Source organism: Peromyscus eremicus, chromosome 2, assembly GCF_949786415.1.
Source record: "Peromyscus eremicus chromosome 2, PerEre_H2_v1, whole genome shotgun sequence".
Lineage (NCBI taxonomy): Eukaryota > Metazoa > Chordata > Mammalia > Rodentia > Cricetidae > Peromyscus > Peromyscus eremicus.
The window spans coordinates 156,301,696-156,323,091 of NC_081417.1; the positions used below are offsets into that span (position 1 = coordinate 156,301,696).

The window sequence follows — 21,396 nt, forward strand, 5'->3', positions numbered from 1 at the left end:
CCTTTTGTTTTTTTGAGACAGGGTTTAATGTTTAATGTAGTCCGGGTTGGCCTCTTACTTGGTATATAGCCAAAGATAACCTTAAACTCTTGATCCTCTTGTCTCCATCCCCCACAGAAAGTTCTGGAATTGCTGGGGTAGAACCCAGGGCTTCATGCATTGCCAGACAAGCACCCTACCAACTGAGCCTTGTCCTCAGGCCCTTTACCCAGTTGAAACACAAGGGAAGCTCACCATGACCTGGGTTTCTTCTGGTCCTCTGAAGAGTGTTGTGGTGCCCACAGAGCACTTTAGGAGAACTCTACCATACGTTCCAGGACGTTCTGGTATGGAGGACAGGAGGACAAAGTGAAGCCAGCTTGAGGTTCGGCCATGTTGGCAATGCTTGGTGTGCTGGCTAGTTTTATGTCAACTTGACACGGGCTAGAAACCGCCTCCATAAGATGCTGAAGGCAAGCCTGTAGGGTGTTTTCTTAGTTACTGATTGATGTGGGGAGGGCATCACTCTTAGGCTGATGGTCCTGGGTGCTATAAGAAAGCAGGCTAAGCAAGTTAGTAAGAAGCACTCCTCCATGGCCTCTGCATCAGCTTTTGCGTCCAGGTTCCTCCCTGTTTGAGTTCCTGCCCTGACTTCCTTCCATGGATAACAGTGATGTGGATATGTAAGCCCGATACATCCTTTCTTCCCCAAGCTGCTTTGGGCATGGTGTTTTATCACAGCAATAGTAACCTAACTAGGACTGTCTGGCTTTATAACTGTCAGAACAGGCAGTGGGCACATACATCTCACTGATTCACCTTAAACAGAGATGCTAAAGCTGTGTAGAGGGATAGCTGCCCAGGCGTTGCTTAGTGAGGCTGAAGCCTGCACTCGGGCCTTAAAGTTATGTATGCCTAAGCCAGAGTGAATCATCTTTTGAGGAACTGAGTTACTTGTGGGCATAGGTTATACTGCCCATAAAACACCACTTTTGATGCTGGGTGGTGATGGCACATGCCTTTAATCCCAGCACTTGGGAGGCAGAGGCAGGCAGATCTCTATGAGTTCAAGGCTAGCCTGATCTACACAGCAAGTTCTAGGACAGAGTCCACAGCTACATAAAGAAACCTTGTCTCTGCTGGAGAGATGGCTCAGAAGTTAAGAGCGCTGGATGCTCTTCCAGAGGTCCTGAGTTCAATTCCCAGCACCCATATGCTGGCAGTTCCCCTGGGATACATCTCGGATGCTCAAATGCCCCTCCCTGTGGAAACACAAGCCTTCCTGGGCTCAGAAGAAAATTGAGGCAGTTGTACCCTGTTAAGGTGGCTGGGAAGGGCCTTTAGACTCTCAGAGACCAAGAAGAGTCTCTTAGGAGAGTTTTCTTTGGAAATGCCCACCTGTTTTTCTTTTAGAGTCTCATGAAGCCCAGACTGGCCTTAAACTCCCTATGTTGCTAAGGATGACTTTGAGCTTCTGATCCTCCTGCCTCTATCTCCTGAGTGCTGGGACTAGAGGTGTGCACCTGGTTTACATGGTGCTGGGGTCAAACCCAGTGTTTCGTGCATGATAGACAAGCACTTTACCAATTGAGCTACACCCTGACCCTGAAAGTGCCCATCAGAAGCCAACCCAGGTGCTATCTTCTCTGAGACTATTAAGGCTGGCAGTCTTGGACCCATGTGATGATTTTTTTCTTCCTAGACCTTGGTGAGGGGTTCTAGCCCATAGTCTGTGGCAGACTATCCCACAACTTCTTTTTTGGTGATCATGGGACCAAAAGCTGAATTCTGTCCTGAGATTGACAGCCACAGACAAGATGGGCCCCTGTGCAGAGCCCCTCCAGCTGGCTCCTGGCCCTGATGTGTTTCATGCTCCACCACCCTGGTCTTTAGCCTGCCCTTGGCTTCTGCTGAAGGGTTCTCTATTTTAGCACAGGCGCTCTCTGGCAGTCATAATGTCAGACCCACCTGCGTCAGGCAGATGATGTGGCTGAGTTTTGTTTTTGTTTTTGAGACAGGGTCTGACTATCTAGCGCTGACTAGCCTGGAACTTGCTAAGGCTGACTTTGAACTCACAGAGCTCTTCCTCTGCCTCCTGAGTGCTGGGATTAAAGACCTGTGCTACCCTGCTGGCGGTGGTGGCACACGCCTTTAATCCCAGCACTCAGGAGGCAGAGCCAGGTGGATCTCTGTGAGTTCGAGGCCAGCCTGGGCTACCAAGTGAGTTCCAGGAAAAGGCACAAAGCTACACAGAGAAACCCTGTCTCGGGGAAAAAAAAAAAAAAAAAAAAAAGACCTGTGCTACCTTGCTCAGCCAAGAATGTTTCTTGTGGGAACCATTTCTGATGGGGCATTTCTGTACTTCCACAAAGATCCTAAGGATGAGTTAATGTGGGGTTCAATTGTCTCCTTCTTCCTTCCTCCATCTTCTTTTCACAGAGATGAAGTAACCCTGGCATGGCATTGCCAAGCCCCTGCTTCCTGCTACATAGCAAGCTTGAGGTCAACCTAGGATAGGAATCTTGCCTCAGATAAAGACAAAAATAAGCTAAACACACACATGCACATACACCACACACACCCTCCACCACCCCCCACATACCGCACACCACACATACACACCACACACACACACACACACACACACACACACACACACACACACACACCCTGCTCACACCTCAGAAAACCTGTATGGAAGTGGAGGGGCATCTCAGAGTCCTCATTCAGCTTCATGCTCCTTCACTCATGCAGACTGGGTCTCAGCTCCTTCATAATCACAGGCACTCAACAACTTTTCCTCTCCTAAGTCTCTCAACCCCTAAATTCCAGAACCTTCATTGCCTTGGTACCTAGACTGTTGAACATGATTTGCTACTTGCTCAGATGCGTCATTTACTCTTCAAGCGACAACACACTGGCTGTTGGGTTCTGACAGAGGCTGGAGTGGAGCGAAAAGACACGCAGAGTCAGACAAGGCTGCTTGAGAACCTTGGCTACAGCACTGAACAGCTGTGTGATCCCAAGCAAGCCAAGGAACCTCTCTAGATGTCAATAACACATCTGTACACTAAACATGATTGTTTGTGTATCATTTGCTGAGCTTCCCCTGTTCTAGGCCTAGAGATTTACATGCATTATCTAATTCAGTCCTTTGAAGATTTTTTTTTCAGATAGTAGTAACCATAGAAGGTGCTAGAGAGAGGGCTCAGTGGTTAGTGTTTGCTGTTCTTTCAGAGGACCTGAGCACCCATGTTGGGCAGCTCACAAGCACCTGTAACTCCAGCTCTAGAGGGATCTGATGCTTCTGGCCTCTTTGGGCACCTGCATTCATGAATACACATAATCAAAACTAAAACTAAATCTTTAAAAAAAAAAAAAAGCTGCCGAATGTGGTGGTACATGCCTTTAATCCCAGCACTTGGGAGGCAGAGGCAGGTGGATCTGTGAGTTCGAGGCCAGCCTGGTCTACAGTGAGTTCTAGGCCAGCAAGGGCTGCATAATGAGACCCTGTCTCAATTAATCAATCAATCAGTCATTCACCTGACTAAAACAGCCGTAGCAGTTATGTCAAGACAAAGATTTGAGGGACTACTAGCCCAGTCCACACGTTAGAAGAAGCGGTAGAGCCAGGATTTGAACCCATAGTCACCTGACCCATTTTACTCTAACCACTCTTCAAGCTACCATTCTGTTTTTAAAGTTTTTCTTTGTGTGTGTGTGTGTGTGTGTGTGTGTGTGTGTGTGTGTGTGTGTGTGTGTATTAGTGCTGTGCTTGCACGTATTGCACCACATGAATGCTTGATGCCCACTGAAGTCAGAAGAGGGCTTCCAGTCCTCCGGGACCGGAGTTGACAGTTGTAAGGTGCCATGTGGGTAGAGAATCAAACCTGGGTCCTCCACAAGAGCAGCGCATACTCTTAACCGCTGAGCCATCTTGCTAGCCCCCTGAAGCTTCTGTTCTCAACCAGTTCCAGTACAGCTGCTGTGATTTCAGGGATGTGTGCTGGGGGCCTCACTCACACCCAGCATAGAGATGACATCGAAAAGATCCTCCTCATCCACTCCTCCTGCTCTGGACTCCAGCAGGGGCAACCATCCTCATCACCACCCTCCTATCCCTCACTCTAGCAATGAAGTGTACCATCTGGTGACTGCTATGTCATGATGTGGCAAGGGCTGTCAAAGCTGGACCTGGGAAGCTTGTCCTCTGGCAGCAAGCATTTGGCTGCCCCCCAGTGACCTTGCAGGGAAGGCCAGCTGTACCTTGGCCACAGCTGTAGAGGGAGCACTGGAATGGGACCAGCAAAGGAGGAGGCCAGACAAGACAGAGGCAGATCCTAGCCAAATGGGCCAGAACGGGGATGCCAGAATGACCTGTTGCCAGGGACCATACCCGGGGCCACTGTTGGAGGGGACCTCTGCTCTTCCCAGAGTTTGAGGCCTGAGTGCATAGCCCCACCACACTCCACATTACTCTGACTGGCACAGCAGCTAAGTGGCCAGTTGGGACGCAAAGGCAGACTGCATGTGATGATCAGGCACAAAGGAGGTCAGGTTTATCTTCCAGAGCTCTGCACAGTCCCAGAAACACAGGGATTTCCTGGGGGCTTGCTCTGTCTCCAGCCAAAGTCCTTGCCCCTAGTCTGGCCAGCAGGACCCAGCAGAATGCAGGGAGAAGCTATGGCCTGCAGTTTTCCATTTATTACTGCCGTCTTGACCAAGGATGCCAGGTGTGCAGGGCACCTAGTGGGTGTCAGGCTCTGGGACCACACTGAGAGGAGACCCAGTGCCTGTGTAGGCAAAGGAGATACTCTTCCACCAGGCCTGGGGTCATGAGAGACACAGAGGCCAGCAGAGCAGGGGGCTTCGTCTAGAAGAAGACATATGATCTGAGTCTGCAAAGACAGGCCTGAACGCAGGACTGAGAGACAACGTAGATGGAGGAAATCACCTAGCACGGCTCAGAGGGAGTCAGGGACATAGACACTTCTGCCTTCCATTGCTGCTGAAACCTAGGGTGTGGATGGAGTTGTGGGGAAAGACGGAGGGGGAGGATGGGCCAACAGAGGTTTCTGTAGTTAATTTAATGGCCACACTTGGAGCCAGGAAGGCCTGGGGTTGGGAAGACTGAGGAGGAGGCGTCATCTTCATTTAGTGAGGCAAGAAGGGTCTGAGTAAGCTTCCAAGGGGGAGGGAGGGGTGGTTACAAGAACTGCTGAGCTGGCTTCCTGTAGGTTGTGACCAGAGGCTACAGGAACAGAGATGGTGGGAGGCCAGAACAGTTAAAGCTGGGCTCATGTGCCAGGCAGGAGCGGGAGCCTGGATGGGGTAGGGCAGGGGAAGGCCCCCATCTCCATTCTCAGTGCAAGAAAGACACAGGCTGCAGCTCAAACAAAAACAGCCAAGGAGCCTCCACCCTGCCTACTGAGAGAAGGCTGCATCTCCAGCAGCTGCCCTCTTTGCTGCGTGGGCCCATCACTGCTGGGCTCCAGGGTCAGCCTAGCACCTGTTCTGACCATGGACCACATAGATGATGAACCGGGGCGGGACGAGGGATTAAGAAGCAGGTTCAGGATTTGACAAGTTAGTCTACCAGAAGAAGGGAAATGCCTCGGCTCCTGGCTGGGACCATGGAACAAGGCTTGGGGGCAAGACAGAGGTCCAGAGCTGGGACTAGTGCCACAGACATTTCCAATGCACTGCGGGCGTTGGCAGCATCCTTACAGTCACACCACCTTGTTTGTGCAGGGGGGAGAGGTCGCTGTAAGTGTGGCTGGTTGTGTGGACAGGCAGGGGATTGGTGGGAGTGTAACAGGAGAGTGAAGAGAATAGGGTTTCCGATGGTGGTGACATCTCTAAGGCTGGACTTTGTGACAGGCTCTGTGGAACCCCCACCCCTACCCCAAGCCAGGGACTGTAAAGTCCCTCTCCCATCCCCACCAGCACCATGGAGATACCTAAGATACAGGCACACGTCCCGACAGGTAAACCCTATTGTCCCTGTTTTATGACAGATACTGAGACTCAGACATGCACTCCTTTGTCCAAGACTGCTCACTTCCAGAACCCCTGTCTGCCCAAAACCAGAGTAACCACAACGAAACAGTTGAGAACAACTTGTCTGCTATCAGGCACCCTAGAGGGACAACCAACAGCCACAAGGACCACCAGCTGAGGTGGCCAGACAAAACTTGTCAGGGAAACCCAGGTACACTCACACCTTAAACATAAGCTCTGGCTTAGGAAGGCAGCTGAGCCTTCGGGTCTGGAGGAGAAAAGCCCCGCGATGGGGAAGGAGAGGAATAAGTCCGTCCAGAGAAGGGAGCCGGGTGCTCTTGGGGTGGTAGAGCAACACTAGTCCAGCCCAGGATGGGAAAATGTGAGACCGAGCTGTAACAGCTTTGGGAGAGCTTAGCGTCCCCCGCCCCAACACACCCAGCCTCCAGGGCGTCGTCGAACAGGACAGAGGCACCCTGGCCGCCTCTGCCCCGGCTCAGGGAGTCTCTGAAGACTTCTTTCAACAGTAATGGACGAATCCCCCAACTGAGAGATCACCCAGAAACAGAGACAAAAAGACACCGGGTCCCAAAGGGAGAAGGCTAGTGTGGAGGATCGCGCGTGAGTCCCGGGACCCCGAGAGGGACGCAAGGTCGCACGCGAGGCAGAGTGCCACGGAGCACGGAAAAGTGAGTGTCCAGTCCGGTGCCAGGGGGCAGACCAGGTGGCCGGGGAGAGAGCCGAGAGCCAAGGGGACACGAGGCGCGAAGTGGAGACAGTAGACAGACGGACAGACCGACACGCAGGTTGGAGAACAGGGAGGAAGGCAGCATCCTCACTTCGAGCAGGTAGCGGACCTTGGTCCCGGCGCTCCGCCAGGTGAGCGGAGGGCGGGGCCGGGGGCGGGCCGAGCCGGGTCTTACCTGTCCAGCCGGCGGGGAGGGGACCGAGGGCGCAGGGCCGAGCGCCTGCGGGAGCCGAGCGCAGCCGAGGGCGGAGCAGGACGGCGCCGAGAGGTGCTCGGGCTGCGGGAGGCTGCGCGGGGCTGCGAGGGAGGGAGTGAGCGAGGGGCGGGGACGGCGCTCAGGGAGGGGACGTAGGAGGGGCCGGGGACTTCACGACCCCCCGCCGAGGGCCAGCCCCTGGCCCGGCCGAGCCCGGTGCGCTGCGGGCGCCGCGCCCTAGCCAGCTGCGCTCGCCGATCGCCGCCCGCTCCCCCGAGGCCTTGGCGCCGCCGCCAGGGCGCGGGGCAGACAAAGGAGGCAGACAAAGGCGGGCGCAGCCCCGCGGCCGTGTGGGCACCGGGCGAGGCGGGCCCTCTCCTCCCGGTGCGTAAGAGCCACCTCGGCGCGGACCCGGGGCACTTGGGGCGGGTGGGGCACCAGGCAGCGGTGGCGCATCTGGAGCGGCCCCGCGGGGCAGCGGGCGACAAAGGGCAGCGGCGGGGCGTCCCTGGCGGATCCCCCTCCCCCTCAACAATAGATCCAGGCTGCGCGCTCAGCTGCGGCCGCGTCAGACGGGGCAGGAGCCGGCAGGGTCCCCAAAAGGATTATTCCGCCTAGGCTGTCAAATGGGACGGAAGAAATGCCGGCGGCAGGGAAGGCGGGACAGACAGCGGCGCGGCCTTTGTAGACTGAGAAAGTGCGCGGAGTGGGGGAGGTTCTCAGAGAAGTCCCTTTACTAAGAGGGTGTGCATGAGAACCTCAAAGTGGTCGGACCTCACCTGGGTACGGATGGCTCATCTATGCTCCCTGGGAAGGAGAGAGACATCCCCCCAACACACACACACACACACACACACACACACACACACACACACACACACACACACAGAGTCAGCTTCTCCCTACTCTAGTGTCCCTAGCCGGCCTTGAGGGCTACTCAGTCTAACCCAATCCGGACAAAGCCAGCCCTCGGGGCGGCTCATCCATCACCGTGCGGGGAGCCATGTCCTGCCGACCCTGGGAGTCCGAGAATGCTGGGTTACGGGTCCCACAGCCCCCATAACTCACAATGGGGTCAATAGGGCCGCCGACATTTCAAAGATCAGAGAGTAGTGGGCGGACCCGGCACGTGGGAAGCGGGAGAGGCTTCCATTTCCAGTGTGACAGATTGTGGCTTAGATGTTTAGGAACGCGGCTCCGCATCAGGCAAGATGCCTGGGTTCCTCCTCCGGTGCCAAACCTTGGGCAAATTACCTAACTTCTTGGAGCGCGTCATTGTAAGGAACTCGGGCTTTAAGGCTTAGTGGCCGTGGTCTGTGTAAGAAAAATGTTCTGAACCTCCTAGCCCACAAGAGAGGCTCCAGGGAAATGAGGCCACTGCCATTGTGAGATTATCGCATGGCCATGGCGGACACAGAATGGCTTGGCGAAAAAGACTAGCTGGAAGGTTCAAATCACTGCTTCTGTGAGTACCTACTGAACACAGCTTCATTATGACTCCGGAGCTTGAAAATGGATTGTACTAGAGTAAAAAGCAAAAGCAGTTTAGTTCCTAGCACCCACATGGCAGCCTCACAACCACCCTTTAACTCCAGTTCCAGAGGGTCTGATGCCCTCTTCTGGCTTCCCTCTTCAGACACACCAGAGGTGCATGGGCAGTCCTGCAGGCAAACACACATAGAAACAAATAAATATTTTTAAAATTTATTTATTTGCAATTTATATACATTGGTGTTTTGCCTGCATGTATGCCTGTGTGAGCGTGTTGCATCCTCCTGGAAGAGGAGTTACAGACAGTTGTGAGCTGCCATGTGGGAACTGAATCTGGGACCTCTGGAAGAGCAGGCAGTGCTCTTAACCACTGAGCCATCTCTCCAGCCTGAAACAAATAAATCTTTAAAAATCAAAAGCGCCGGGCTTATGGTGCATACTTTAATCCTAGCCCTCAGAAAGCAGGGGCAGGTAGATTGCTGTGAGTTCAAGGCCAGCCTAGTCTATACAGTGAGTTCCAGGACAGCAGATGTAGAGAGATCTTGTCTCAAAAACAAACAAATGAAACAACAACATACAAAAATAAAAGCAAAACATGGAGAGCAGTGAGGACCTACAGCAGAGAAGCGCCTGGACTTAAGGAGGTAGCAGTGAACAAGTGTGACTCTCTTCAAGGATCAAGCAGTGGCCTGGTGTGCACTCACAGCACACAGAAGCCCCCTGGAGGTTGTTTCAAATGTTACTCTGCCCGTTCCCAACTGTTCCCTAGGCTCTTCCAGAGTGACAAAGGAGGGGACTAGGCTCCTGCCCCATCCAGATTATGATGTCTTGGGGCCTCAGTTTCCCTATCTGTAAAATGGGGCAGTTGATTGGCCAAAGCAGACCCAAGTATCCATCAACAGATAAGAGGGCACACTGTGGTCCATCAGTACAAGGGGATGTTAACTGGTCCTAAAAAGGAATAAGGAGGGCAGCAACCAGGCTCCTAGCATGACAACCTGAATTTGAACCCCAAAACCCACACGGTGGAAAGAGAGAAGTGACCCCAAATTGTCCTTTGACCTTCACACAGGTGCAATGGTGCATACCTCCCAATAAACAAACAACAACAAAAATTAACTAATTAAAGGGACCAAAGTAGGGCTGGGGATGTGGCTCAATGGTAGAGCACTTGCCTAGCAAATATAAGGATACTAGGACTCAAGTCCTAGTACCCCCCCAAAAAATATAGTAATAACAACAAATAAAAAAGAAATGATACATACATACACATATCTATCTATCTATCTGGATAAACCTTGTAAACATTAAGCTGAGTCAAACAAGCCAGATATAAGAAACGCCAGAGGTCCAATTGCATTTTTGTTTATTTGTTTTTGTTTTTGTTTTTGAGACAGGGTTTCTCTGTGTAGCCCTGGCTGTTCTGAAACTCACTCTGTAGACCAGGCTGGCCTCAAACTCAGAGACCCACCTACCTTTGCCTCCTGAATGCTCCGATTACAAGGGTGTGCCGCCACCACCCACTGTAAATTTCTTTTTATTTTAAGTGTTTTAGTTTTTGCCTGCACGTATGTGTGCACCATGTGAATGTAGTACCTACCCATGGAGGCCAGAATAGGGTCTTGGATCCCCTGAGACTAGAGTCACAGGTGGCTGTAAGCTACCATGTGGATGCTTGGAACCAATCGGGGGTCTTTTGCAAGAGCAACAAGTGCTCTTAACTGCTGAGCCATCTCTCCCACCCCTCTTTTTTAAAATTATCATTTATTATTATTTTATTTACTTATTTTTATTTTATGTGCATTGGTGTTTTGCCTGCATATGTATCTGTGTGAAGTTACAGACAGTGGTGAGCTGCCATGTAGGTGCTGGGAATGAACCCAGGTCCTTTGGAAGTGCTTTTAACCATTGAGCCGTCTCTCCAGCCCCTATTATTATTATTATTATTATTATTATTATTATTATTATTATGTGTGTGAGTGTATTTTGTGTGTGTGTGTGTGTGTGTGTGTGTGTGTACCCAAATGCATGCATATGTGTAGAGGCCACCGTGCATGTGTAGAGGTCAGAGGACAGCTTTCTGGAGTTGATTTTCTCTTTCCACCTTATGTGGGCCAGCTTGCTGGCCTGACTTTTTGCTTATTGTTTTGATTGATGAACATGTTCTGGAATTAGGTAGTGGCTGATGCCCGACTCTGTAACTGTCCTAAAATCTACTGAAATACATAGAGAAAAATGTAAGTTTTATGATTTATGAATTATTTTTCAGTGAAGAAGTTATTCCTTAGCAGGACAGTGGTGGTGCATGCCTTTAATCCCAGCACTTGGGGGGCAGAGGCAGGTGGATCTCTGTGAGTTCAAGGCCAGCCTGGACTACAAGAGTGAGTTCCGGGACAGCCAGGGCTACACAGAAAAAAACCCTGTCTCAAAAAACCAAAAAAGAAAAGGAAAAAAGTTATTAAAAAATGGCAGCTGATCTGGCTCAGGATGGTGGCCTCGGGGTACATAGGACACACAGTAGGGCAGAGAGTGTCTCTGCATTTCTCTGAGCGGAAGTCAAAGGTGCTACAATAAACCTTTGTAGTCACTGTGACAAGATCCCTGAAAGAAATAACCTAAGGGAGGAAGCATCCATTTTAGGTCATGTTTTCAGAGGGTTTGGGGCATCATGGTGGGAGGCAAGAGCAGAGATGAGCAGTTCACATGATGGAAGACGTTCTTTCCATGTCCCTGGCCCATGGAATAATGCCACCCATATTCAGGGTAGATCTTCCCTGCCTCAGTGGATCCTCTCCAGAAATACCCTCCTTAATCCAGGTACTTCTAAAGCTATCCTCATAGCCCATCAGAGTTGGTGGCTCTGTGACCAGCCAGGCCAGCACATCCACGGAGGGATTGGTGTGTGTGGACTGTGTGCTAACTGAAGGCTTGGAAGCTGTCCATTGTCACTGCCCTGAAGTGGAAGCTTTGGTGTGGGTTGGAGGTCAGCCACAGATTGGAGGATCTGGGGCAGTTGTGTATTCCAGGCTCTCCTCCAGAAAGCCAAGTGAGATCGGAAGGATTGTCTACTGGTCACTACTTGTCATCTTTATGCATCTCATGCTGTGAAGTTGCGTCCATCTCCTCCTAGAGCATCCAGGGGGCCTGTCTGTTGCCTCCAGAAATGGAAATGGGAAAAGGAGGATGCTAAGGATAGAGAAGATAGCTTTTGTTCATTTGCTTGAGACTCAGTTTGTGAGTCTTAGGCTGGCCTTGAACTCACTATGTAGCTGAAGATAACCTTGAACTTCTGGTCCCCCTGCCTCTACCTGAGTGGTGAGATTACAGGTGTGTTCCACCACATCACCCAGGTTATAAGATGCTGGGGACCAAACTGAGGGTTTCGTGCATGTTAAGTATGCATTCTACCAACTTAGCTACACCCCAGCCTCAGGACATCATTTTGAAAAGACCGTTTATCCACTGTGGTCCTCCTGAGGGCTTAAGTAGTCTGTGTTGGGTTTTATTTTTGAGACAGAGTTTCACTGCATTGCTTCGGCAGCCTGGACTCTCCACGTAGTAGACTGGGCTGTCCTCAAATTCAGCTATTCTTGCCTCTGCCTCACCAGTGCTGGGATTTCAGGTCTGTGCCACCATGCCTGATGGTCTGTGTAGATCTTTTTTATTTTTAAATCTTCGTTTTTATATTGTGTGTGTGTGTGTGTGTGTGTGTGTGTGTGTGTGTGTAGATCAAAGGATGACTGGCTGGGGTGGGTGCTCTTCTTGCATCATGTGGTTTCTGGGGGTTGACCTCATTTGTCAGGCTCATCAGTCCCGTGTAGATCTTAATAGTACTGTCATCTGGCCACTAGTTGACCATTTATGCACTATTTATAAATATTTACTCAATTGTATAGAATTTTGTTTGATTTTTGTTTTCTGTTTTGTTTTGTTGGTTTTTTTTTTTTTCAAGACAGGGTTTCTCTGTGTAGTTTTGGTGCCTGTCCTGCATCTTGATCTGTAGCCCAGGTTGGCCTCGAACTCACAGAGATCCACCTGACTCTGCCTCCTGAGTGCTGGGATTAAAGGTGTGTGCCACCACCGCCCAGCAATTTTGTTTTATTTTGGGCTGGAGAGATGGCTCGGTGGTTTAGAGCACTCATTGCTCTTGCAGAGGTCCTGGGTTTGATTCTATGCATGCATATGATGGATCAGAACCACCCATAACTCCAGTTCCAGGGAATCAGAAGAGGGTACTCTTCTGACCTCTGCAGATGCCAGACACATGTGTGGTACACATACACACAGGTAGGCAAAGCATTCATACACAAAATTTTAAAAAATCCAAAATAAACAGAATTTTATCTTAATTAATTTTGGGGAAAGACTCTGTAGCTCTGGCTGGCCTGAACTTTGTGTCACTCTTCCTGCTTCCTGGGTGCCAGGACTCAAAGAGTACGCCACCATGTCCAGATAACCCTTGGGGACTGGATCTATAGTTTCCCACTTTACAGATGAGCAAGCTAAGGCTGGATGAACATCTGGGTGGTGAAGAGAAGCAAGTGGACACATAAGTGGGCAGTAGGTGTGGTGGGTTCCGGGAGGAACAGCCCACACTCTGGCTTTGCTGGCATCAGAGTCTTAGCTTAATCTTTCTAAGGAAGCTGGAGCACAGATCAGGCCACTGGGCAGGAGCCCTTGTGATCACGTCCTCTTCCCCCTTCGTTTCAGTCATTCCCTTGACACATGTTCCTGGAGAACCTGAGCTGGTCTCTTCTCCAAACAGGATCATCATGGTCCCGGGACTGCCACCAGGCTTCGTGGGGTTGGTTCCTTCTCTCTTTCCTGCCCATGTGTTTGTTGTCCTAGGAACCTGAGACAAATGGGAAAGATGTGGACCTTTTATTAATTAGTTTAATTTATTTTTTACATTTATTTATTTATTGACAGACAGACAGACACACACACACACACAGAAAGAGAGAGAAGAGAGAGAGAGAGAGAGAGAGAGAGAGAGAGAGAGAGAGAGAGAGAGAGAGAGAGAGAGAAGCAGCATGTGTGTACTTGTGGGAGTCGGTTCTCTCTCCTTCCACATGTGGGTCCTGGGGATTGAACTCAGGTTGTCCGGGTTGGTGGCAAGCCCCTTTACCTGCTGAGCCATCTCACCTGCCCAGATGATGCTTTTGTGATCCCTTCTGTGGACAAGAAATTGGCTACAGAAGCATCTTGCAAGTCTGCACACAGCATTGACAAAGGTTTTGCCCAGTTCACTCTTTGTGTGTTTTAGCACACTCTCAGAATCCTTTGGTACATCAGTGGAGGCTTAATCTTTGCAGGGCTGGTGCTCACACCTTTTTTATGGTCTGCCTTCTCTTTTTCCATTCCTGTATCTTTTGGGAGTGATTTTTACCTCCGTCCCCATTGAGGGCCCCCAGGGATCTGTTCTAGATGGCAAACACATACACACTCCTTTTTCCTTGACATGTGACTTTCCTTCCCAGCCCCCCCCATGACATAGTGTCCTTATGGTGAGAAACACGCAAATAACATTGAAAAACAGGCTCCCACCAAATGAGGATTCAAAAACAATAACTTCCCCCATAATGCAATCAGTCCTCTAGCCATCCATCATGCTGCTATGACTAATACGAAGAAAACCCAGGCGCTGCAGAGTTACAGGCAGAGGTCCCCAGCTGGTCCCATGTTACCTCAGAATCTCCCCCCACCCCACCCACATCAGTAACGAAAACGCTCTTCAGAAGCTAGGGGTGGGGAGGGGCGGATAGAGGAAGGCTCTGGCATTCCCCAACCCACCATGATGAAATCTCACTGCACTCAGGTCTGCAAACCTCAAGGCGGTGAGTTGCCCGGCCAGCTCTGTGGGGAAGAGGCTCTGTCAAACATGGTGTGATGTGGGCAGGATTGCTGTGCTCGCTGACAGGTGTATCAGTTCCTAAAGCCGAACCAGCCATCCTACCGGGTTAAGCCCCGACATGTTACAGAATGCAGGCAAACTCTGCTGGCAGCTCCCACATTTTCTTGGGCATACAAGTTCCCTGGGGAGCTTGTTAAAGAGCGGAGCACCGCTGTAAGCCTGCCCTGGTCAGGCAATCAGGGCAGCTGGACAGCCAGGGTTTAATAGGGTCCCTGGGGGCTGAGGTACAGACTTTCTAGGTTTGCATTTTGAGAACTGCTTTGCTCATATTTTGGGCTAATCCTACCTCTGGCCTGCTACTTATCTCTTCCCATGAGAAGGATGTAAATATGGGTTTGAAAGCTTCTGGGAAGGAGGCTGCAGGGATGAGCTTTAAAGCAACATTCTCTATGGAAACAGACTGAGACAACTCTTATACCCCTGGAGGGCAGAGTCCAAGCCAGTGGTCCTCAACCTTCCTAATGCTGCGACCCTTTAATACAGTTCATTATGTTGTGGTGACCCCTAATCATAAAATTACTTTCATTGTTACTTAATAACGGAAATTTGACTGTTATGAATCTTAATGTAAATATCTGATATACAGGATATCTGATACGGGACCCCTGTGAAAGGGTCGCTCTACCCACGTAGGGGTCGCATCTCCCAAGCTGAGAACCACTGGTCTGAGTTCTCTCGATTTCTAGGCCTGCCTTGTCACCTGTAACTCCGGCCACTTCTCCAACTTCAGTTTTCCTATCTGTTATAGAAGGCTGTGTGTTAAACGGAATTCTCACCTAATGTTGGAACATCTTCTACCTGTGTGGCTTCAGTCAATGAAGGAACGTTCCTGGGCCTGTTTTGCATCTATAGAGTGGAGCTGAAAAGGCAATATTTAGCTCCTAGGGCTAATGAAGGAATTAATATAACTCAGAGTTTGGGGAGGTAGAGAGATGGTTTAGCGGTTAAGAGCACTGGCTGCTCTTCCAGAGGACAGGGAACGGGGTGTTGGGTGTTGGGTGTTGGGGGTGGGGTTCAATTTGCGATTCACAGCCATCTATAACTCCAGTTTCAGGAGATCGGATGCCTTCTTCTGGCCTTTACCTGCACCAAGTACTCACGTAGTGTCCAATCATACAGGCAGACAAAACACCCACGCACATAAATAAATAGAAATCGGGGTTTGTTACATAAAATGGTTCCATATTATGGATGTAATTCTCGTACTACTAAAATGATCTGAGGCCCTTTCGGCTCTTCTGGAATTGAGTCCGTGCTTCTGCAGGTAGGACCCTGGAGCAGCATTACTGCTCGTCCCCTCAACTAGCTGTGTGACACAGACAAGTCCTCATTAGACTCATCAGCAGAAAGAAGACAGACAGGAATCCACACGTATTCTGGGGATTTAGTGAGTCAACCCACAGACACCCTGCCCAGGCTCCTAGCACTCGGCTGCTGCTTCCAAAGGTCAGCTATTGTGAAGAAATCGTGGGACATTTAATTCTTTAGGGAGGTCAAGCCCCATAGCACTTGGGTTCCGGGTGGGGGTGGAGCGTCTCGGGTACATCTCAGACCTCCCCTGTCCCCGCCCCCAAGCCTGCGGATTCGCTTTCGGTTGGGCAAGCTGAGACTCCGGGGACGCAGGCTCTGGACTAGCAGCAGATGTCGCTGCCTTCCCTTGGTCCCCAGCTGTGCTTTGCAGCTGGCTCTCACTTGCAACTACTAAAGAGAAATGCCCGGGAGCGGGGAACACAGAGATCCTGTGTAGAGGCCAACGAAATCTCTTTATCTCTCCCACCTGAAGTCCAAAGGCGGCTTAGCTTACTCTCCTGAGATCCCTGTCGCTCAGGCGGGTCTCCGCCCCTAAGCCCCGCCCCCGAGGATGCTCCGCCTCTCCCAGCAGGGCGAGGCCCGGATTGGACAGCTTCAGGGGTGGGCGTGATCGACGGCAGCGCTGGTTCCGCGGGAGCATCACGGTGGTTTCTGAGGCCAGGGAATACTGGGGGACCTGCGGAGGGTCCTGGCCGGTGGCTCCAGTCGCCCGAGCAAAGTTTCGAACCTGAGGCCGAAGCCAGAGCCGGCAAGCGGAGAGGAGCGCGGAGAGGGCGGGATTTCCGCCGGGAGGGATCCGGCCGCTCAGGGGGTGGGGCTTCCCCGACCGGGCTGCGTTTCCCGCGTGCGGGGCGGGGTGCCGTGGGTCTCCACTGACAACCTCCGCGCCCTCCCCCAGGCGGCCAAGGATGACCACGCTCACGCGCCAAGACCTCAACTTTGGCCAAGGTAGGGATCCGGGCCTGCAGGGCGGTAGGGCGGGGGTGGTCCTGGCTGGAGTCGTGCTCATCAACTGTGTCTCCTCCACAGTGGTGGCGGACGTGCTCTCCGAGTTCCTGGAGGTGGCTGTGCACCTGATCCTCTATGTGCGCGAGGTCTACCCAGTGGGCATCTTCCAGAAGCGCAAGAAGTACAACGTGCCAGTTCAGGTGAGCCCCGGTGGCCGGCTGGATTTAAAAACCTTTTTTTTCTTCCTACAAGCTCCCTCACTCCCCAACGGAGGCAGATAGATGACAGCCTCCTGTCTCACACTGCCTGGCTTTTCCGTCCTGACTGCAGATGGAATAGGGACCCTTGGATAAGAGCTATTCCAAGCTTTTATTTTAAAGGGGTTTCGAGGCTGGGAACCTTGGCTTGGGTAGAGCATTCCCACAGTGCTTAGCAGTTTCTTTCTCTCCTCATTCTCCCTAAACTCTGAATTTTAGATTTTTAAAAAATCATTATTACTTATTTGAGATAGAGTGCTACAGTGTAGGCATGGCTGGTTTGAATTTCCCACTATGTAGATCAGACTGGCCTCCAATTCACGGAAATCCTCCTGCCTCTGCCTCCCTAGTGCTGTGAATGAAGGTGTGAGCCACCACACCTGGCTATTTATTTGTTTGTTTGTTTGTTTTTCGAGACAGGCTTTCTCTGTGTAGCTTTGGAGCCTGTCCTGGAACTCACTTTGTAGACCAGGCTGGCCTTGAACTCACAGAGATCCTCCTGCCTCTGCCTCCCAAGTGCTGGGATTAAAGGCGTGCACCACCACTGCCTGGCAAGCTTTTTATTTTTTAAGATTTCTCTTAATTGTATGTGTATGTGTGTTTGTATGTAGGGTGCCCACTGAGGCTAGAAGGGGCATGGGAACCCTTGGCATTTGTAAGATCCCTAAGGTGGGGACCTGACTCTGGTGGCTGAGTGACAAGTGCTCTTAACTGCTGAGGTATTTCTCCACCCACCCCACTCCACCCTGCCCCCTTTTTAAATCCAGACCTCATGTAGTCTATCCTGGGCTGGAGTTGTTAGGAAACTGGGACTGGCCTTGAACTCCTGATTCTCCTGCATCCTAGGATTACCAGAGATCTTTACCAAGCTTCCTGTTTTTTATTTTGTTTTCTGAGACAAGGTGTCTCAGTATGGCCCTGGCTATCCTTGAACTCAGAGATCCGTCTGCCTCCTAAATGCTGGGATTAAAGATGTGGGCCACCCTGCTTGGCTCCTGGGTTTCAAAGGTGAGACAGTAGACATGCTGTCTTCCTCCCAAGTCCCTCCCATTGTAGTCAGTCAGTCAGCCCGAGAATTACGACCTCTAAACCCTGGGAGGTGGTAGATGGAAACAAACATCTCCGAAGCACCTTTGCGCACCAGCAGTCACATTTAATCGTCACCTTTATTAGATCTTCCCAGATGACATCATTAAGCTCAGAGATATTAAGTCGTTTGCCTGTGGCCACACAGCTCTTCCCCTCAACTCTCCCAGATAGCCTCTCTGTATAGCCCTTGCTCAGGCTGGCCTTAACTCAAGAGATCTGCCTGCCTCTGCCTGGTATTAAAGGTATATGTCACCATGCCTGGCCCTACACAGCTTTTTTTCTTTTTGTTCTGTCTTTCGAGACAGGGTTTCTCTGTGTAGCCCTGACTGTCCTGGAACTCACTTTGCAGACCATGCTGGCCCTGAACTCAGGAGATCTGCCTGTCTCTGCTTCCCAAGCACTGGATTAAAGGCGTGCAGCTCCGCAGCCTGGCCCTACACAGCTTCTTAATGTTAATGTCAAATGCCAGTGCTGAGATGGGGTACCTGTCTTTGAGTATCTCTCCAGGGATACATTCATCCATAGTTCTTAGCACCATGGTGACGTGTTGGGTCTCTCAGGCAGGGAGACCTGGGGAATGGCTGTTGTTTGTCCAAAAACCAGCATGTGTATGTGTGTGGGTTGTTGGTGTTCCCCCATTCCTGCCTTGGGCTTCAACAGCCCTGTGGGGTTGTGTGCAGATGTCCTGTCACCCGGAGCTGAACCAGTACATTCAGGACACACTTCACTGCGTCAAACCACTCCTGGAGAAGGTGAGGGGGCCCCAGGTCCTAACGGACACTCCACACCCAATCTGTTCCTCCTTACTTCTGGGCTGACTCTGTGGGGAGTGCTCATATCTTTTAAGAACCAGAAGCTTCACTCTGAAGACCACCCCCAGCTAGCAGGTCCTGGGGCATGTAGGTCACATCTGGGGTCGATTATTTGGGCCAGATCTGGGTGGGGCCTACCCTGGAAGATCTGCTTCTTTTCATGTCCCCATGTTCTGTCCCATCCCTGCTTCCCTGCTTCCCATTCTCTCTGGGCTGGGCCCCCCTGGGTTTTTTCTACTTTATCTTGTCCTGGTCTGAGGCTTGTTGGGAGACCTCCAGGCATCTCTGCTGGCCAATATCATCATGTCTTGGGAGCCAGCCTGCATCTCTGCTTGCTAGGATCCAGGTAGCCTTAGCCAGTGCCCTGTCCCACCGCTGCCTGGGCCCTGTGTATAGCTCTGGAGCAGGCGTTCCTGTGCTTACAGAATGATGTGGAGAAGGTAGTGGTGGTGATTTTGGATAAGGAACACCGTCCAGTGGAGAAGTTTGTCTTTGAGATCACTCAGCCGCCCTTGCTGTCCATCAGGTAAGCTGTCACCCTCGGCTGGCTGCTGCAGTCTCTCACAGGGATCCCTCTACCAGCTCCACATTACCTTAGTAGAGACCCTGAAATGGCAATACCTACTGTTAGGATCTGAGACACACTGGCCACAAACCTTTGGGAATGGTAGAGGTGACAGGGTCACCCTGTGTCACCCCTGAAACATCCCAGGAAGTGGTTAATGTTAGTCCCTAGCCTTATTGTGTAGATGGAGAAACCAGGGTCCTGAGAGGTGACCTGTGTGGTGTCACCCAGTGATTGTAAGCCCAGGACTCTGACCAAGTTGACTGGTTACCATGGTGTCTATAGTAGCTACTCAGTTACTTGCTCTCTGTGCTGAGGGAAGGGCACTGGAGTCGGGAGCTAACCTGTCCCCTGGCTAGGCGGCCTCAAGCCCTTTCTCTTCCTGTCTTGGAGTCCTGAAGTATGCAGGGGCTTGAGCTGTGTCCTGGGTGTCCTCTAACCAGCTGAATATTAGAACTGCCCAAAGGGACCCCTGCACCGGCCTCCATTCTGTCAGGTGGGTGGGACTGGGCTGGCTCTCTCTGGCACGGAAGGTGTTTGGCGAGTCCACTGTGTGCTGGGGGTGGCAGAGGAGCATGACAGAATGGGAGACCTCCTTTCCCATTCCCAGTTCAGACTCCTTACTGTCTCATGTGGAGCAGCTGCTGCGAGCCTTCATCCTGAAGATTAGTGTGTGTGACGCTGTCCTGGACCACAACCCTCCAGGTGGGATGCCCCACTCCCCCAGCGTTTCCTTGGTTACCCTGGCATGCCTATCTTCTTCCTAGTTAGCTGCCCTGAGTCACCCTCTTCTCCCTGCCCTCAGCACCTGAGAGTTCATCTCTCCAGGACTGATTCTACTACATTTCAGGCTCCCATCGACACTGTCTTTGCCACTGGCTACACTTTACATCTTGAGGGTGGTGCTGCCCAGCCAGTGAGGGAGGAGGGAGGAAGCCTGGTCCAGTGGGATCCTGAGGCTACTTACCTTTGACCTTGACCAAGCATTCCTTCTGCAGGCTGCACATTCACAGTCCTTGTGCATACAAGAGAAGCTGCCACTCGAAACATGGAGAAGATACAGGTCATCAAGGTGAGTGTGTGTGTGTGTGTGGGGGGGGCACAATTTCAGGGTGCTGCCTGTGGCTGGCACTGTTGTTTACGGCAGTGCCTGGCATCAAGTGGGCTCTCCTGTGGGTTACCCACCTGACCACATCCGTGTGTACCCAAGTGTGTACTGAGAAGAATCCCAATGGTGCCAGGAGGTGAGCTCACCCTGGCTCTTCTGAACAGAGTTCTCCAGAGAGGGGCCTTTGGTTTCAGGATCATTTTAGAACCACACTGGGAATGTAAATTGCTTGGGTTCCCAGCACCCCGCCCCCTCCCGTGTAGTAACTGGAGGGGAGGGTTAGCAGAGTGAAGACTGACCAAGGTGTAACCCCTTCTAACCCTCACTTGATCCCATCCCTAGGACTTCCCGTGGATTCTGGCAGATGAACAGGATGTCCACATGCATGACCCCCGGCTGATACCCCTAAAAACCATGACGTCGGACATTTTAAAGGTGAGCTTTCAGAGGTCAGGGGATGGAGGAAGCCTCATTTAGGAGACTCAGGGCCCAGAGCTGATTCCAGGCTAGAGAGTGTGCTGTCCAAGGTTTGGGGGTGGGGGTGGTCCTCTACCTTCTATCCCTTCCTAAGTCTTGCCAGCGTGCACCTCATGGTCTGACCAAAGCCCCTTCTCTACTAGATGCAGCTCTACGTGGAAGAGCGAGCTCATAAAAACAGCTGAGGGCGTGCCTGCCACCTGATGCCCAGCTGTCCCACTCTGGGGCCCCAGCCCAGGGCGGTGCTGCAGGGCCCCCTGACTCCAAGTGCTCTTATCGCCTTGACATGTGGTCGCCCCTCTGGTTGGGCTGCTTAGTCCTGCTTGCCTCGGTGAGGCAGCCTTCCCAGGAGGCCAGGGAAGAATGCCAGGACAGACACCGTTTCTCAGCAGCCTCCTGGGGCTCAGCCGGCCAACACTGTCCATCTGAATACTGTGCTGTGAGTTATCGTTAATAAAGGGCCCCCAAAGGGCTGACTGCATTGTCATTAACCAAAACGGG

At 51.6% G+C, this 21,396-nt stretch overlaps 1 protein-coding gene across 1 annotated transcript; it reads left to right on the top strand.

Annotated features, from left to right (window-relative positions):
* The first annotated feature begins 15,891 nt into the window (after positions 1-15,891).
* Positions 15,892-21,367, top strand: Mad2l2 (mitotic arrest deficient 2 like 2). Its single transcript, XM_059255370.1, has 8 exons — positions 15,892-16,587; positions 16,669-16,787; positions 18,614-18,685; positions 19,171-19,271; positions 19,921-20,015; positions 20,309-20,382; positions 20,761-20,853; positions 21,039-21,367. Exons 1-8 carry the CDS (start codon positions 16,548-16,550, stop codon positions 21,078-21,080), a joined length of 636 nt encoding a protein of 211 aa, XP_059111353.1. The 5' UTR covers positions 15,892-16,547; the 3' UTR covers positions 21,081-21,367.
* The last annotated feature ends 29 nt before the right edge of the window (positions 21,368-21,396 follow it).

Coding starts and splice junctions, on each gene's coding strand:
- Mad2l2 (XM_059255370.1), top strand. CDS start 16,548: ATGACCACGCTCACGCGCCAAGACCTCAACTTTGGCCAAG. Junction 16,588..16,668: donor AGACCTCAACTTTGGCCAAG/GTAGGGATCCGG, acceptor TCTCCTCCACAG/TGGTGGCGGACGTGCTCTCC. Junction 20,383..20,760: donor AGAAGATACAGGTCATCAAG/GTGAGTGTGTGT, acceptor TCCCATCCCTAG/GACTTCCCGTGGATTCTGGC.